The following is a 16,829-nucleotide window of genomic DNA, read 5'->3' as shown; positions in this document are numbered from 1 at the left end:
TTTTTTCTCGGTCGGTCAGGATACACTACACTGTCATACACTGTATTGTACGATTGAGAGATTAGAACCGTAGGATACACGAATGATACTAGACACTGTGGAGAGAAGTGAGATTGTTTGTGTAATATACGAGTCTAGCGGAAACAGAAGAGAAAGAAGAAGAGAAAGAGAAAGATAGTCAGTGACTTGCCCAGGTTTTATACCATGAACATTACTCAACCACCATCACCATCTTCTTTCAACAGGTCTGTGCGTTTGGCTCTTACGCACAGACCACGAGTACCACAACATGCGATAACAATACATGCAACCCCCTGTTCATTCCTCGTTCTCCTCTACATACCAATACAATGATTATCATCCCAATACCACTCCCCTCCTTGGCATCAATATCATCGATCACATCATCCCTCTTTCCTGATGATTATAGCTTCCTGAGTCATCTTGGAATATGAAGGCAAATCTATCGAGGTGTATCACAAATGGTACACTTCTCTTTCGCACTCTCAGGATTCTGTAGCATGCAGGTGGAACATGTCCAAGTACCTTCCGTCTTCTTAGGTCCGAACCCACTTCCAAATCCTGTAAATCCACTTTGACTGGAAGATTGGCTGCTGGATACTTGGGCGGGGGCCGGTCGAGGATCATCGCAGATGGTGCATTTCTCCTTTGCACTATCGGGATTCTTCAACATGCATGTTCCACAAGTCCATTGATCATCGTTCTTCTTGGCTTGTTGTACTAGAGTCGAAGTGCTGAATACACTGCTTGATGATGAACTAGCTTTAGGTCTAGGTTCTTCACAGATCGTACATTTGTCTTTCGCACTTTCGGGGTTCTTCAGCATACAAGTCCCACAAGTCCACTGAGTTTCAGCAGCAGGAGCAGCCACCTTGGCGATGGAAGATGCTGGCAGGCTGAATTCAAAAGTAGGTTGATCCCTCTTTTTGGCTTCTTCCAATACTTGCTTCTTCGGAGTGGATTCCATTGGTCGAGGTGGTAAAGTGAAAGTAAAGAAAGGTAAAGCGGGTTTTGATATCTTCAAGGCGGAATCTTTCGCAGAGAGGTATATCTTGCTTAAATCCAATTTGTTATTCTCGCCAGTACTGCACTTCCCTGTTACTTCTCTTCGTTCTTCTTGCATTTCCTCGTCAGCGGGCGAAGGTGCAGGAGATGGTTCGTTGAATGAGAAAGTAGGTTTAGGGATGGACCCCTCAGCTGAAGTTGACGATTGTTGAATAATTGATTTTCTCATGGGTGAATCGAATGAGGTGGTATCAATATCTTTGACAGCGGGTTGTGATTGAGGTAAAGGTTGATTATTGAATGTGATTGAAGGTGGATTGAAAGGTTTGAACGTTTCTCCTGCTGGAATCTTGGCTGCAGCTGCCGTTTCAGGTTTGGGAGGAGCTGATACGGGAGCGGGCGCAGGTGTAGGTGCTCGAGATGACGAGGCTTCAGATTCGTCGACAAGCTCATCAATTTCGATTATATCCTCATCTGGTGTGGGTGTCTCAACTCTTCCAATACTGGACCTAACAGGACTTCCAGCCTTTTCCCACTGCACCAGAGACAAGTCAGCTTGATCTATCGCCATGCTGAAGCAGCAGACAGAAGCTTACCGGTTTCACACCCTGGATTCTCTCAATGGTGGTTAAAGGTTTACTACCCTTCATAGCTTCTTTATGCAACTCCAATTTCGCCGCAGCACCTCTTGCAGGGGTCCTTCGTGCAGGTGAGAAAGACCCCTTTGATTTCCTAGGCGTAGATCCAGCAAAAGCCGTGCTGGGTACAGTAGGCGGAACAGCAGGTGCAGGTGATGGGTTGAGGGAAGTTCGATCATATGGATTGAATATGACTGGTTCGGCTTTACGGGTAGGTATAACAGGTCCGATCTCTTCATCTATTATATCCATAATGATCTCCGCAGCTCTCTTCTTTCCAGCTGCCTCAGCCTCAGCTTTCTTTCTAGCTTTCTCATCAACAGGTGTAGTAGAGGCGACTGATCCAGGCGACGAGATATTTCGACTTAATGGTGAAGGTCTAGCTGGTGTATGTGAAGGAACGGATAATTTCTGTTTTTCCTTATCATTTGCGGATAAGGTCGAGAAAGCAGAAAGAGAAGGCATTGAAGCGCTTGACGATAAACCCCTGCTAGTACTAGACGTATTTTGATCGACATCCATGACTTCTTCTTCATCGTTTGTTTTACGCTTCTTCCCTTTCGAAGTATCTTCTCTCTCAGCTCCGAAATTGAAAAGAGGTTTCAAAGATGATTTCCTAGGTTGAGGGAACAACCTCCTAGGCGACATGCCAGGACCAAGATATCTCTGTCTATAAGGACTAGGTTGATTGATTGACCTTGGTGTGGTTGAGCCAACAGAGAAAACCGTACCAGGAGTCTGAGCATTTCCATTCTCCGTCCTTTTGGCAGGAGTATTGAATGATGCGAAAGATTGAGATGATTTGATCGCCGAACCGGAGGGATAGGATCCAGCTGCCCACCCACCGTATTTCTTTTCCGGTGGAGTCTGACCAGGCAAGTGAGATTCAGCTTTCATATTTTCAGTCAGAGTCTCGATAACTCTGAAGTCTTCAGGTGTCATCTGTTGACCCTTTTTGGCTTCTAAAAATGCGGTGAGGGCTACTGAAGAGGCTGAAGCTGATAGTCCTTGCGTATTGACTGGCGTGGTAGGTGCTGGTTTGACGAAGGAAGAAGGTAAGGGTGTTCCCTGAGGTAAAGCCGAAGTGCTAGACTCGGGAGCAGCGAGTGGCGATCGAGGTCGTTTGCTTGATGCGGAAGGTATTTGAAGAGACGAAGATTGGGATAAAGCAGGCATGGAAGGTGATGATTTAAGGAAGTTGAAATGACCTGGTGCCGTTGGTGTAGGAGGTTCAAGCTGTTTGAGATCGGAAGATGCATTCTATTTCAACAAACGAAAAGAAAGCTTTTATCAGCTTTCATCGGCTGATTACAGGGTGTAAGAGGAAAGATAGACTCACTTGAAGAGCTAATCTGTTCAATTGTCTTTTCCCACCTGGGACTTCACCTTTACTCCGCCAGCTTGCTGCCCTCTTGTCAAAATCATCACCTCCTCTGCCCGCTGCAGCGGCCAGAGAAAAGATATCCTGACCTTCCATCTTGGATGGTGGTTCACCATTCCATTCATCCTCTGAACCCGATTCTGACCTTTGATCGATATCCACATCGGTCACCCTCACTGCTAATTCATTGGAGGTGGAATGGGTGGGTAGAACGGCCGTTGAGGATGAAGTTCGCGTAAAAGGGGAGGAAACGTAGTTGACTATCGATTTGAGTGTTGCAAAGGGCTATTTGCGAGATCAGACAAGTTAGTGATCACTTCTGAAGCTAAGAAGAAACGATGAGATGCTCACAGTCATAGAGGCTGATTTCCTCAGCCTGGAAGGTTCAGGTCGAGTGTAAGGGGTTCGAGATAGACGTTCGGACCGAAGGTCCCTTTGAGAAGATGATCGCTCCATCTTGAGATTATGATTGATTAGGTATCGAATAGATGTCGGTCGAAGATGGAGTTCTGCTCGATTAAGGAGATTTTATTGTTATGAGAGGTTGAACAGTCTTCCAAAATGCCAAGGCTTATCTAGACCATCAAATCACCTCTAGATATCACTTTCGGTGTATGCTGAGACTGCGTGACCGCTGGTTCTTGTACTCTTCAGCTCATCAATCCAGAGAAGGTTGTAATGTGGGTGCGTAGGTGTAGGTGTAGGTGTAGGCGTGTAGGTTGACTTTTGACGAAGGAGGTAACCTAGTCTAGCTCGATACAACTTGTATGCTCACCCCATTTAGACACGTGTCCGGGTTGAGGCTTGACGCGTAAAGCCTAGAGTTGATGTCACCCTGGTCCATCGATGGTCGTGAAACATTACCAGTTGTGACTTTCGATCCACCCAAGTCATCGTACATCCCTCTCTTCTCATTACCAAGCATTTCATTTCAGCATTTCCATCTGGCGCAATGGGTGGTAAGTCAGCTAGATAGAGATTGTGCTTTTCTGCTAGCTGATATAAGGAATCTTCTAGACGCTCAAATGAAAAACAACATCGTGAAGAAGAAGAAGCGCGTCGTCCAATCTGACGATGAAGAAGATGAACAGCCTGTCAACGGCTCTTCATCCTCGAAAGAGGCACTTCAAAGCTCCCAACCTGAGAGGTCTTCGCCAAAAGGTCAGCTGCTTCGTGACTTCCTTTCAATGTCATTTTTGAATGGCGAAATAGCTGATTCAATATCAATAGAATCTTCACCACCACATAAGAAACCCAAAACTTCACCTGAGAAAATAGCTTCGATATTCGCCCCACCACCTAAGAAAGTTGAGAAACCTCAATCGTCATCTGAACCTTCCAAATCAACTTTTTCCCCGACAGACAAGGAGAAGAGTAAATCAAATGAAAAAGATAGTAGTAAACCAATTGCATCCATATTCGCTAAAGCTTCTTCGTCAAAATCGAAACTCAAGGAGGAGGAACGAGATAGTGGTGATGTAGATATGGAGAGAGGAAGTCCGACGAACGATGATGAGGGTGAAGAAGAGCTGGAAGAGGAGGACGAGGAGGATGAGCAGGAGGAAGCCGCTGCTGTCAAGCTGTATGTATGCTTTTCCACCTGTCTCCGCCAAAGCGCAAAGGTGAAGCTGACGAGATTGTACTTTTCTGATTATTTTTAGCGCATCAATATTCACTAAAAATCATAAATCTGTACCGGTAGCTGATAAAGGTTGGAAAGATGGTGAAGCGTGAGCTTTCCAAGTGACTTGTGCCCAAGCATAGACACCAAGCTGACACCATGCCATAGTGTACCGTACGCTGCGCTAGTATCGACATTTGAGAATATTGAAGCTACCACGAAACGTCTTGAAATCTTGGAACTTCTCACTCAATTCTTTCTGGTCGTAGCGAAGAGAGATACAGCGAAGCAAGCGAAAGATTCGAACTTGCTCAAGGTGGTATACCTATGTATCAACAGAGTACGTCTTATCTGCCTCAACTCAAGTGAATCTTCTGCTGTGCTGATTTCTTATGAATAGCTGTGCCCGGACTATATGGGTATAGAGCTGGGTATAGGAGAGACACTGTTGATCAAGGCTATAGCGGAGAGCACGGGTCGAGCAACAACCAAGATCAAGGAGGATTTAAGGAAAGAGGGTGATTTGGGAAAAGTAGCTATGGTAAATTTCATTGTCTCGTCTCTTGACGAAACTTCTATCGCTGAGCTATCTATTTGAAATGTGCAGAATTCGAGAAATACCCAGCCGACAATGTTCAAACCCAAAGCTTTGACTGTCCCTTACGTGTTTCAGAATTTGACGGAAATAGCGAAAGCTACTGGAAATGCTGTAAGCTTTTCCATGAGAGTCCCGATTCGGATCGATTGAAGCTTATCATCATTTGGATAGTCGCAAGCCAAGAAGGTGGGTATCATTAAAAAGCTCTTAGCAGCTTGTCAAGGGAACGAAGCGAAGTTCATCGTAAGATCGCTGGAAGGTAAATTGAGGATAGGCTTGGCAGATAAAACTCTGGTCGTTGCTTTGGCTCATGCGATAGTATTGAAAACAATGGGTCAGTCCGAATTTGAATGCCTGTACATACATGAGTACACTACTGATTATGCGCACAGGTGACAAGAAGATACCGCATGATAAGCTTGCGGCGAAATTAGAGGAAGGAGCGGAAATTGTCAAATCTGTTTACAGGTCAGTCAGCTATCATCGTGATCAAAACAATCATCAGCTGATAAGGTATACTCCAGTGAATTGCCAAATTACGATCTTGTTATTCCTGCGTTACTGGAAGTGGGTGTAGAGGGCTTGAAAGAACGATGTAAACTTACACCAGGTCAGCTCCAGCGTTCGATGTTTCTTTACATAGCTGACTTGCGGTGTTTCAGGTGTTCCGCTCAAACCGATGTTGGCTAAACCTACCAAAGCTATTGGAGAAGTACTTGATCGATTTGAAGGGAAGGAGTTCACATGCGAGTATAAATACGATGGTGAAAGGGCACAGGTACATCTCCTGGAAGATGGGTCGATCGCCGTATTTAGTAGGAATTCAGAAGATATGAGTGCCAAGTATCCGGATTTGGTACAGCAAGTACCAAGGGTGAGCTGTCACTTGAGCTGTCGTTGTACCGGTCATAGCTCATCCAATAACGTTCTAGGCAATAAAACCATCTGTGAAATCTTTTGTCATCGATGCTGAAGCTGTGGCGTACGACCTGGAAACGAAGAAGATCCTACCATTCCAAGACCTCAGTAGGAGGAAGAGGAAAGATGTGAAAGCTGAAGATATCACTGTGCGAGTTCATCTATTCGCATTTGACCTGTTGTATCTGAATGGAGAGGTAAGTTTCAGCTGGACATAAACGGCACTTGTTGTGATGATAGCTGATTATGAGAAATTACGTTAGTCGCTTTTGACGAAAGAGCTCAAAGAACGTCGAGCGTTACTTCAAGAACATTTCCAACCTGTTGAATCGGAATTCGCATTCGCCAAATCGTCCGATAGTCAATCTACAGAAGAGATAGCAGCCTTTTTAGAAGAAAGCGTCAAAGATGGATGTGAAGGTCTGATGGTAAAGATGTTGACTACTGCCAACTCGACTTATGAGCCCAGTAGGAGAAGTATGAATTGGTTGAAGGTGGGTTAATCAACTCTTCTGGTATAAAATCGTAGTATCAGTAGCTGACTTGACGGTGATTGTTTCTTTTTGGGTCTTAGTTGAAGAAAGATTATTTATCCGGAGTAGGCGATTCCCTCGACCTAGTAGTCGTAGGAGCCTATCACGGTAAAGGTAAACGAACCGCCGTATACGGTGCATTCCTCCTCGCATGCTATGATCAAGATTCAGAAAATTTCCAAACGATCTGTAAGATTGGTACGGGATTCAGTGAAGAATTCTTATCTCAATCGTATGAGATTCTAAAACCATTAGAGATCGAAACGGTACGAAATGATATAGAAACTGGAAATGCGAAACCAGACGTCTGGTTCGAACCGAAAATTGTTTGGGAGGTTTTGACGGCGGATTTGAGTTTGAGTCCTGTTTATGCGGCTGCTCATGGAATAGTGAGTGATCTTGATCTTTCTCAGTTGATATCGGGCCAGGCGTCGAAACGAGGGAACAAACTTAAATCTCTATAATGGTTTTGGCTTTAAGGTGAAATGAAGTTGAGCTGTTTTGTTGATTCTCTTCTATGTGAACTAGGTCGATTCTAGAGGTATCTCACTCCGTTTCCCTCGATTCATCAAAATCAGAGATGACAAATCGGCAGATGAAGCTACTTCGTCTGAACAAGTATCGGAATTCTATCAGAGACAGGTCACCGCTGGTGGTAAGAAAGGAGGTGGAGGAGGGGAAGATGATTTTTGGTAGTATCCATGTCAGTTCAAGATAGCACGATCATTTATGATAGATAGATAGTCTTGAAACACTTGATAAGTATGTTTGTAAAAATTACCATTCATGCGTTCATCCATTCATGCAATTCCACGTAACATGTAATATGTAGAACCAACAAAGCAGGTTCAGGTTTCGGAAATAAATTTGGATCAAAATCAAAGACTTATTTCTGCTTTGAAAAAGCAAGAACGATTCATATGCATATCGAGTCAATGCATTTCCATCAATAATTTTGGTAAAGTACATTTTTTTTTTTGGTGGCAAAATGATCGTCAAAAATAGTATTACAATATACAATATACAATATAAGAAGAGATATGAAAACCGTGAATCGTCTTGTGATGGACTGAGTCTCTCTGTCTTCAGTGAGCTCCGTGGTGTTGTTTTTTTTTGTTTGCCCGCACGCGAATACGCATGTCCATATCGACATCGACATCCATTTGACCATTAGACTAATCCACCCCAACATCCCAAACCTGCAAATACACTTCCTAACGCAACGATCAATCCCTACATGATCATAAATACAATTCAATCAGCTCACACATACATCTAGCAAAGTTGATATGGGTGGCAAACACTTACGCCCCAGGTGACTGCACCTATTCCAACCCTACCTACAACCTTCCAAACCAAACTTACAGCTACATGCAACAACGATACCAGAGCCCATACTTGCCATAACCACTTGTGCGGTTGGCTATCGGGTACAGCCGCGTCGTGACGAACTACGGAGGGAGAATGACGGTAAATAGGAGTGGAGTTGAAATAGAATGAAGAGAGGAGTAAGGTTAAACCAAGGTTTAGAAGGAGGGTATCAAGTCGCCATAGAAGATGAAGTGGGAATGGGATGTTCTAAGGTTACCAATACAGAAATTACCTTGATCAGTGTCGATCGTTGTTAGACGGTATATGGGATGAATAAAACTTACAGGAAATGGAAGACCTATAACTTCTTCCAAATCTACAGACATAGAACGATTATATATCAGCTTTTTTGTCTCCTAAAGACGATTAGCAAAAAAGCTAATCTCACCTCTCCTCGCTCTCATCCTTTCGAGAATCTCAACTTTCCTTTCCAACTCTTCTTCTTCTTCTTCCTCTTCTTCTATCTCTTCCTCTTCTTGATCCTGCTGATTAAGATCATCATATATGACTTGAGAATCCTCTTCGTCACTTCGTTCAAGCACACTGCTCAACATCCCTTCATGCGTCTTGTTCGTCCTGGCCGTACCATTACCACCTGTAGTCTGAGCTTCGACATCACGGTCATTAGGGTCGGAAGATAAGCTGAGTGATCCCGAAGGTCTCATCACTTCTTTATAGAGTTCGATCTGTTCCCATCCCTGGATGATCCCGTAGGTCACTTCTGCCAGACCCCAACCTAGTCCTAGATAATAGGACGAATGGAAGCCTGATGTAGGGGAGATAGTGATCAGAGGAAGCGTGGAGAGTCGGAGGAGTTCGTGGATTATTGCGTGAAGGGATGTCGACCTGGAAATGAGATATGATACAAGAAGATCAGTAAATTGAATGAACAGTGTACAACATCCGTCAAGCGAAGTCAAGATGGAAAGAGATATATTGTTAATTTTGAGGGCAGATTGTTGTATGAAATTCAAAATTTCAGACACTCACCAGAAAGTAGTCTGTCCAATACTTAACTTGAACCATGACACGACTACCCACACAGGTACCCTTATAGTCTGAACAGTACATGAAGCGAATATACCTATCAAGAAAGGTTTGAATAGGATCGGATGGGGATATTTCTGGCCTGCTTCACGTTCACGCTTGGTCGGTGGCCTAGATGACATGCGAGAAATTAGTCAGCATTTGAAGATCGAATACTTGATTATAAGACTATTCGATCGAAGAGATACGTAGGACTGCGGATTTCCCACTGCTGACTGACAATTGACTGAATCAGGTATGGAGGACTTACCATGCGAATGTTACTAACAATATCAAAAGAGCTAGCCAGACCATTGTGATTATCGGTACAAGTAGGTATAACCTTGACATGTATTTCCAAGTGACTATACATACCTTTCTTATCAGCTATCTGATTACTTTGACGATGATAAATAAGTTGAAAGAGGGCATACCAGGTATTTCAGGTTCCATACCAAACTCTGCTCCTTCATCATCATCATCTTCTTCTTCTTCCTCGCCATCATACAGATGGTCTGTATGATCATCATACTTTTGTGGGTTCTTCCCCTTACCCGGACTCGCTCTCCTACTGCTACCCTCCACTCCAATATCCTCTGCGTCATCAAGAGTCGATGGCGTCGATCCATAGCTTTCCGCTCTGAGCTGATCGGTGGTCAACCCATTCCCGTTCTTTACTATATTCGCGTATGACTGTGGGTCAGGTCGATCAGAGTAAGAAGATGATTTTTGGCGCTGGGATTGTTGGGACAAGGTGGACTGGACCGCAGCTGGGATGACGGCGTTGACGCCCATTTTTGGAATTGCTGATTTGTCTTTCCTTTCCTTTGATGAGAAAGTAGATAGCTAGGGTTCGAGCTTGAAGAGAGTCGGCAAGGTGCGGCCAGTGAGTGACTGATGATCCTGTGTGTTGTAGGTGATTGTGACGTGCTTTTGTGGTTATCTCTTTGTGTGATTGCGATTGTTCAACTGCACAGTTGGACTGTTCTACCCGGAAATCACAACCGCCGGTATCAATTGACCAAGGAATGGGATAAAAACAAGTTAAATACTCAATAAATTAATCAGTGTACCTTCCCGTGGAACATCGCGCTCGGACCTGCCCATGTCATCTGTAACAGATCAAAAGTACGAGTAGATCATGTCCAGCTCAAACCGTTGAACACCAGTATCTCACTTTCATCTTTGCCTTTCCTTTCCTCTTCATCTGAGATAGATTGGCATACACCATCATCAGTCACTCATACACACATCTGAAACCCCGTATGATATATGGAAAACAATGGTGAGCTTTCTCCATCTTTCCTGTCAAATGCAGAATTCAGCTCATACTCATCGTAACAGTCCAACCTCGCTCAAGCTCGATTACATGAGGAACGAAAGAACTGGAGGAAAGACCATCCCTTCGTGAGTGAGCTTACTTGTCAGCTACCTTTAGCCTTTCGGATTGCTCAGCTTAGCTGTCTTTTCGTCCTGCTAATTCACAATTTTTTAGGGATTCTACGCTAAACCTGTCAAAGCTGCTGATGGGACAATGAACATTATGTTGTGGGAAGTTGGAATACCTGGTAAAGCCGGGGCAAGTGTTCATCTCAATACAATGTCGATAAATCGAGAATGCTTCCATATATGTTGTACTCCCAAAACGAGGAGAAGCAGAAAAAACGAGCTGAGCTGACGAGATGCCATCCTGATAGACGATATGGGAAGGAGGTGTATATAAAGTGATGATGACTTTCCCTGATGGTGAGCTGATTGAATGAGACTGCTATTCGGATCGTGCTTAGCTGACGAGATATCCTCCTGATCAGAATTTCCAACAAAACCACCCAAATGTCAGTTGTCATTGTCAGAGGAATCAGCTAAAGACATGCCAGCTGACGTTATGTTACTTCTCAGGTAAATTCGACCCCCCTCTTTTCCATCCTAACGTATATCCATCTGGTACCATTTGTCTGTCGATTCTGGACGAAGAAAAGAATTGGAAGCCATCGATCACCATCAAACAGGTCAGCTGACAGCTTAAGAGTGTCCCGACTGCAGCTGATATTGTCTCTTTCCCGCGATCCAGATTGTTCTCGGTGTGCAAGATCTCTTAGATAACCCTAACATCGGTGATCCAGCTCAGATAGATGCTTATCAGATGTACAAGTAGGTCATGCCATCTTACTCTCCCTGCATCCTTCGTGCTGATTATATGGCTTAACTGTAGAAACGATAAGAATGCTTATGAGAAACGCGTGAAGCAACAAGCTGTAGAGAGACGCCAGAAGTAAAAGTTTGGATAGACGTAATGTCGTTTCTCATCGTTCAAATACACCTTATACAGTATCCGTTCTACCATTTTTCTGGGCAGATTTAGCATCTTCTATATTTTTTATACATGACTGTGGCATATTCCATTATATTGTAGTGTTCTTTCATTCTCTCCGTATCAAGATGTCGCCTTGGTCTACTCGAGAATGGGTCTGGTAAGGTCATGAAGCAGATCATCCATGCATCTCATCTCATCTCCTAGGTTAGCCATTCTGTGGACTGTGGTGCATACATTCAGTAGAGAGATGAACCAAAAGTGGAGGCTGATCGACACCACGCGATGTGGGATGTGACAACCCTGAGTAAGTGATGCTGTCGTGCTCACTACTCATCACTCATTGGGATACCTTATCCTTCTTTCGATTCCTCTCTTTCTCCTTCTCCCAACCAGCTCAGTCACCCATACACTCCGCTGGCTCTTCTACTTCTCATAGAAATATCATCATACTGTCTTGAAAACGGATACATCCAACCCGCGGTCTCCTGTTTTCTCGGTCTAAAGGTTAACGGCTACAACGCATTCTAACACCAAAAGATAAGCTCATTGTCACACGATGTCTTTCTCTGCTGCTGAACTTCAAAAGGTGAGTGCATGGCTTAGCTATGGCCATCACCTACCAGACAATGATTGTCGTTTTTCTGGAAAGCCTGCCACGACATATACTGATCTCACCCTTCCCCTCTACAGCGACACGGGCTCGAAGGTGCCCCTGATCCTTTCCCATCGCTCGGTGGTTCAACTGCCCCCGCTCCTACTGCTGTCAAGAGATTCACCAATAATAACAACGACAATGGTCCTTCTACTTCGGTCGATACTTCATCTGAGGATGCTTTCCCTTCACTCGGCGCTTCCGCAGCTCCCGCTACCAACATCACCAAACCTGCCATCTCCGCTTGGGCTTCCAAACCATCTGCCGTCAAAGCTACTGGTGGAAAGGTCAAACCCAACACTTCAGGTGGTTTAGGTCGAGCCGGTACCCCTACTGCTGCGTCTCACCCATTCAGTGATACTTTCTCAATTCCCGCTGCGGACTTGACTCAAGGTAAAACTGCTCAAGAGACAATCCAAAAGGTTAGAGAACAAACTGGTGTCATCGTCGAATCTTCCACTCAAATGCGAACTGGTCTCAAGACTTTCTTAATCAGAGGTCCGGATCAGAAGAAATTGACTATCGCTAGAAGGTTAATTGAAAGAGGTCTGAGTAAACCCATCACCATCTCTGTCGAAGTCCCTATCACCACTTTGGGAACGATCATCGGTCCAAAAGGTTCAACCCTCAAATCGATTACCGAATCCACTCAGACTAGAGTTGATGTCCCCAAGAGAGAGAATCTTCCTGCTTATGATCCTAAGGAATCTAATGAGAAAGACCAAGATGCCGATGAAGATGATGAAGAGGGTGATGAACCCCTTGTTTCCATCTCTGTTACCGGTCCTTCAGCCTCTTGTAATGACGCCAAGAACAAGATATTATCTTTGATCTCTTACAAGACTTATCAAACTTCCACTTCTATCAAGACCATCCCTTCGTCTTACTACCCATTCATCGCTGGGCCCAAGGGGGTCAAAGCCAAGCAATTGGAAGAAGAGTTGGGTCAAGGTGAGGTCAAGATTCACGTACCTCCACCAGCCGTATGGAAAGCTTTGGAAAAACAGTCTCAAGGTGAAGCGGACGATACCGATGTCATTCCCAAAGATAGAGATCTATCAATCAAGGTTAAAGGAGAAAAGGAAAAAGTCAAATTGATCGTTCAAGAAATCTTGAAACGGTATGAAGAATTGAATGATTCACTTAGAGAATTGAAGATTTCAATTCCAAAGAGACAACATAGGTTCTTGGTCGGTTCTTCCGCGGATGAGATTTTAGATCAAACTTCTTGTATTGTGGAATTACCACATGTCGATGATCCCTCGGATCAATGTGTGATCAGAGGTCCTCAACCTTCTCTCATTCCCGCTCTGACACTGGTCATGGACAAGGCCAACGCCATCTCAGTAGAGATGGTAGATGTAGTTACCCTTCATCGACCTAACACCTCGGACCCATTAGCTCACGCCAAGAAGGTACTACGATACCTCATCAGAACATCTAACTTGAGATCTATCGCCGATTCTCACTCTGGAGTCAAGATCTTCCCACCGTTCGCTTCGGCCGTAGCCAATACCGGATCAGTGGTGATCGAAATTGTAGGAGAAAACAAATCGGAAGTATCTAAAGTGAAAGATGAAGTAGCTTCATTGGTCAAATCGATCTTACCTGCTGGAACCACCACGGTCGAGATTGATCATTTGATCCACTCTTTGCTGATTGGTAAGAGAGGATCGAAGATTAATCAATTTGAACAAACTCATAATGTTACGACTGTCTTCCCACCTGCTCAAGAAGAATCTTCTGAAGTGACCCTGATTTACACCGGTCCTTTAGATGGTCTGCCAACAGAAAAGAAAGCTAGAGACGCCAAGTTGAAAGAGATCCTTGCTGGAGCTTCCAAGGCTATTGAAGAGTTGGCGAAGGACGCAGCGGACATCAAGACTGAGACGTTGAATATCGAGAAGAAATGGCATAGATTCATCATTGGATCAGGAGGTACCGTCTTGAACGCTTTGATAGGTGAAGATCAACTTGTAAATGTCAAAGTTGGCTCTTCAGCTACGAATGGTAAACCTTCTCAAAACAAGGGTGTAGATGAAGATTCAGTGGTTGTTAGAGGACCATCAACCGAGGTTGAGAGAGTCGTAGGACAGATCAAACAGATTGTAGAAGATGCCAGGAACGATGATATCGTTAATGGCTTCACGATCGAATTCAACGTTTTGAAAACTTATGTTCCTCATTTGGTTGGTACTTCCGGTGCGACTATCAACAAGCTCAGAGAGACACTGGGTGTCAAAGTTAATTTCGATGATGATGAGTCGGCTGGGGCTGCTGGGAAGAAAGGTGGTAAGAAACCTGTTGTCCATTGTAAGGTGGGTAAATCTGTCTTTGCATTATGAAGGATGTCTATATGACGTGTGATTAAGTAAAGTATGGTGAAGCTGATCATTTGAATTACCTTTTGTGTGCTTTCAGATCGTCGGTCGAAAAGAAGCCGTTGAAGAAGCTAAGAAACGACTTGATCTTCAAATTGAGAAACTCGAAGATGAAACTACCGAGGTATTGCATATCAAACGTTCAATCCAACCTGCGTTGATCGGTCAAGGTGGTAAATACGCTATAAGGTTGGAAGAGAAATACGGTGTTAAACTTTCTTTCCCTCGTGATTCTAAAGAAAATCAAAAACCTGATGAAGTCATCATTCGAGGTGGCAAAAAGGGTGTGACAGCTGCTAAAGCCGAACTTTTAGAGGCAGCAGAATACGAGAGTGAATCAAGACAAGAGATTCAATTTAAGATTCCTACCAAAGCGATTGCTCAACTGGTAGGTAAAGGTGGAATCACAATCAATAAAATCAAGGATGAGTCCAATGCTCAGATTGATATTGAGAAAACACCCGATGAGAAAGATGCCACCAAGACTACTGTTACGGTCAAAGGTGATAAGAAGGCTATTGGGGATGCGAAGAAGGCGATTTTGTGTTTGGTAGAGGAATTAGGGGATGAGGTGGAGGATGAGTTGAAGGTCGATAGTAAATATGTGAGTGTGTCTTCTGGGTGACTATTATACGTAGGATATAGGAGGAAGGGACAGCCTTGGGGGAAAGGCATATGATGATGGGGAGAAGGTATAAGACCCCGAAAGAGAAGATTCGAAGAGCAACATGCCGATGACGATGCGCTTCGTTCCATTGCATGACGGAATGCTGACATTATATGATCTCTTCAGCACCGAACTCTCATTGGCCAAGGTGGTCAACGACTCCGAGAGACCATCGCAGCTGCTGGTGGACCTGCCGAGGGATTCAAGCAATCCGGTCTTGTCACCTTGTAAGTGAACATCTGCTCTTCACTCTTCGATTCAGCTAGGAGTTCGCCAGCTGATATGACTACGCACACCCAGCCCCAAATCCGGTGATGCCAACCCTGACGTGGTCCGATTCCGAGGTGATAGCAAGATCGTCAAGAAGATTAAAGCTGAATTGGAGAAGCAAGTTTTGGTACTCAAGGAAAACATCATCATTGGTGTTGTCGTCCCTCAATCTCAGCATGCTTCCAAGATCGGTAGAGGTGGCTCGGCTTTACAAGATCTGCAAAGGAAGACCGGTGCTACGTGAGTATATGATTCTTTTATGGACCATTAATAGTTGGATACCCTAACTTGTCTCAATCGCAGCGTTCACTTCCCCGGATCAAGACAATATGCTTCTATTGGCGAGATCGAAAATGCCTCTGAGCTTGGTGATGCTCCCGAGGGTGATATTGTCATGGTTATCGGTACTAAGGAAGTCGTGGGCAGGGCTGCTGAACTTTTACAAGTAAGTATGTCCTCGGCAAGCCTCCGGGCATTATCGCTGACAGATATCGGTGCACCACCACTAGGTTTCCAACGAACGACCTGCACGAATCGACTCTAGACAAGGTCGATCTACTCCATCGAATGATTACCCTTCTAGGACAATTTCAATTCCTACCAAGTATTACCATGCTATTGCCGATCAACAAAATTTGATCAGGCAAATCAGGAATGTCGGAGCGTTCATCACTATTCCTACTGCTCCTCCTAAACCTGCCAATCATTCCAAGACCTCTGCCTCCAACACCAACGGCAATGGCTTAGCTGCTAAGACAGCTAGGATCGACTTGTCTGGTGGAGACGAGGATGAACCGGTAGATGTTGAAGGTGATTTCGAACTGATCGAGAATTATCAGAATTACCCTGAGGGTGAACAAGATTGGTCGGTCAGGGCTAAGGAGGAGCAGGATCTTGATAGAGCCGTGGAAGTATTGGAGGGCGCTTTGGAAAAGGCTAAGGCTGCTACTCATGGTGAGTTCACTTCATCAGTCCATCTGTGGATTTACCAGAAAGAAAATCAATGCTGATTCGTCGCTTGGAAACGTGGTGCAGTCGGTTTCTTGACTGGTTTACCTCGATCTGCATTCCCTAGAATCATCGGATCAAAGTGAGTTATATGTTCCCTCGACCTCAGTAAGAGGATGTAGCTGACATCGTGAGCATAGGGGATCAACCATCTCTAGGATCAGAGTTGAAACTGGTGCCGATGTCCAGGTTTCAAAGGATGATGATTTGATTACTATCACAGGTGGTGAGTAGACCAATCTCACCTTTCCCATCTTAATCAGCGGATAGGTGAATGCTGATTGCCGATGATGGTTGGTCTTGCGTTATAGACGAAACTTCAGTGTTACAAGCTAAAGATAGTATCTTGTCGATTGTCTCTAGACCTGGTAGAGGTGATAGATATTAGCGGATTCGATACTCGGTTCTACTGCAAGTCAAAAAGT

The 16,829-nt window shown here is 44.4% G+C and overlaps 5 protein-coding genes across 5 annotated transcripts; 3 read left to right on the top strand and 2 right to left on the bottom strand.

Annotated features, from left to right (window-relative positions):
- Positions 1-463: 463 nt before the first annotated feature.
- On the bottom strand, positions 464-3,501 carry I203_103418 (uncharacterized protein; the record flags this gene model as incomplete). The annotated part of the gene is made up of 4 exons (XM_019149393.1): positions 464-1,561; positions 1,623-2,924; positions 3,004-3,330; positions 3,397-3,501. The coding sequence occupies 4 exons, from the start codon at positions 3,499-3,501 to the stop codon at positions 464-466; spliced, it is 2,832 nt and encodes a 943-aa protein (XP_019001418.1).
- Positions 3,502-4,070: 569 nt separating this feature from the next.
- Positions 4,071-7,411, top strand: I203_103417 (uncharacterized protein; the record flags this gene model as incomplete). Its single annotated transcript, XM_019149392.2, has 14 exons — positions 4,071-4,206; positions 4,276-4,627; positions 4,707-4,775; positions 4,835-5,006; positions 5,067-5,207; positions 5,274-5,375; positions 5,436-5,598; positions 5,657-5,732; positions 5,789-5,874; positions 5,927-6,138; positions 6,197-6,379; positions 6,446-6,676; positions 6,757-7,104; positions 7,244-7,411. 14 exons carry the CDS (start codon positions 4,071-4,073, stop codon positions 7,409-7,411), a joined length of 2,439 nt encoding a protein of 812 aa, XP_019001417.2.
- Positions 7,412-7,885: 474 nt separating this feature from the next.
- On the bottom strand, positions 7,886-9,907 carry I203_103416 (uncharacterized protein; the record flags this gene model as incomplete). Its single annotated transcript, XM_065517314.1, has 7 exons — positions 7,886-7,948; positions 8,024-8,293; positions 8,371-8,402; positions 8,475-8,932; positions 9,077-9,244; positions 9,384-9,477; positions 9,547-9,907. The coding sequence occupies 7 exons, from the start codon at positions 9,905-9,907 to the stop codon at positions 7,886-7,888; spliced, it is 1,446 nt and encodes a 481-aa protein (XP_065374132.1).
- Positions 9,908-10,394: 487 nt separating this feature from the next.
- Positions 10,395-11,388, top strand: I203_103415 (uncharacterized protein; the record flags this gene model as incomplete). The annotated part of the gene is made up of 8 exons (XM_065517313.1): positions 10,395-10,397; positions 10,457-10,519; positions 10,608-10,691; positions 10,810-10,858; positions 10,924-10,947; positions 11,012-11,121; positions 11,184-11,263; positions 11,325-11,388. 8 exons carry the CDS (start codon positions 10,395-10,397, stop codon positions 11,386-11,388), a joined length of 477 nt encoding a protein of 158 aa, XP_065374131.1.
- A 594-nt stretch (positions 11,389-11,982) lies between these two features.
- Positions 11,983-16,792, top strand: I203_103414 (uncharacterized protein; the record flags this gene model as incomplete). The annotated part of the gene is made up of 10 exons (XM_065517312.1): positions 11,983-12,012; positions 12,117-14,396; positions 14,500-15,063; positions 15,253-15,353; positions 15,427-15,636; positions 15,700-15,841; positions 15,906-16,350; positions 16,432-16,486; positions 16,545-16,630; positions 16,716-16,792. The coding sequence occupies 10 exons, from the start codon at positions 11,983-11,985 to the stop codon at positions 16,790-16,792; spliced, it is 3,990 nt and encodes a 1,329-aa protein (XP_065374130.1).
- Positions 16,793-16,829: the final 37 nt, after the last annotated feature.

This window comes from Kwoniella mangroviensis (assembly GCF_000507465.2).
Source record: "Kwoniella mangroviensis CBS 8507 chromosome 1 map unlocalized Ctg01, whole genome shotgun sequence".
NCBI classification, from domain to species: Eukaryota; Fungi; Basidiomycota; class Tremellomycetes; order Tremellales; family Cryptococcaceae; genus Kwoniella; species Kwoniella mangrovensis.
This window is presented reverse-complemented; position numbering and strand designations above follow the sequence as displayed.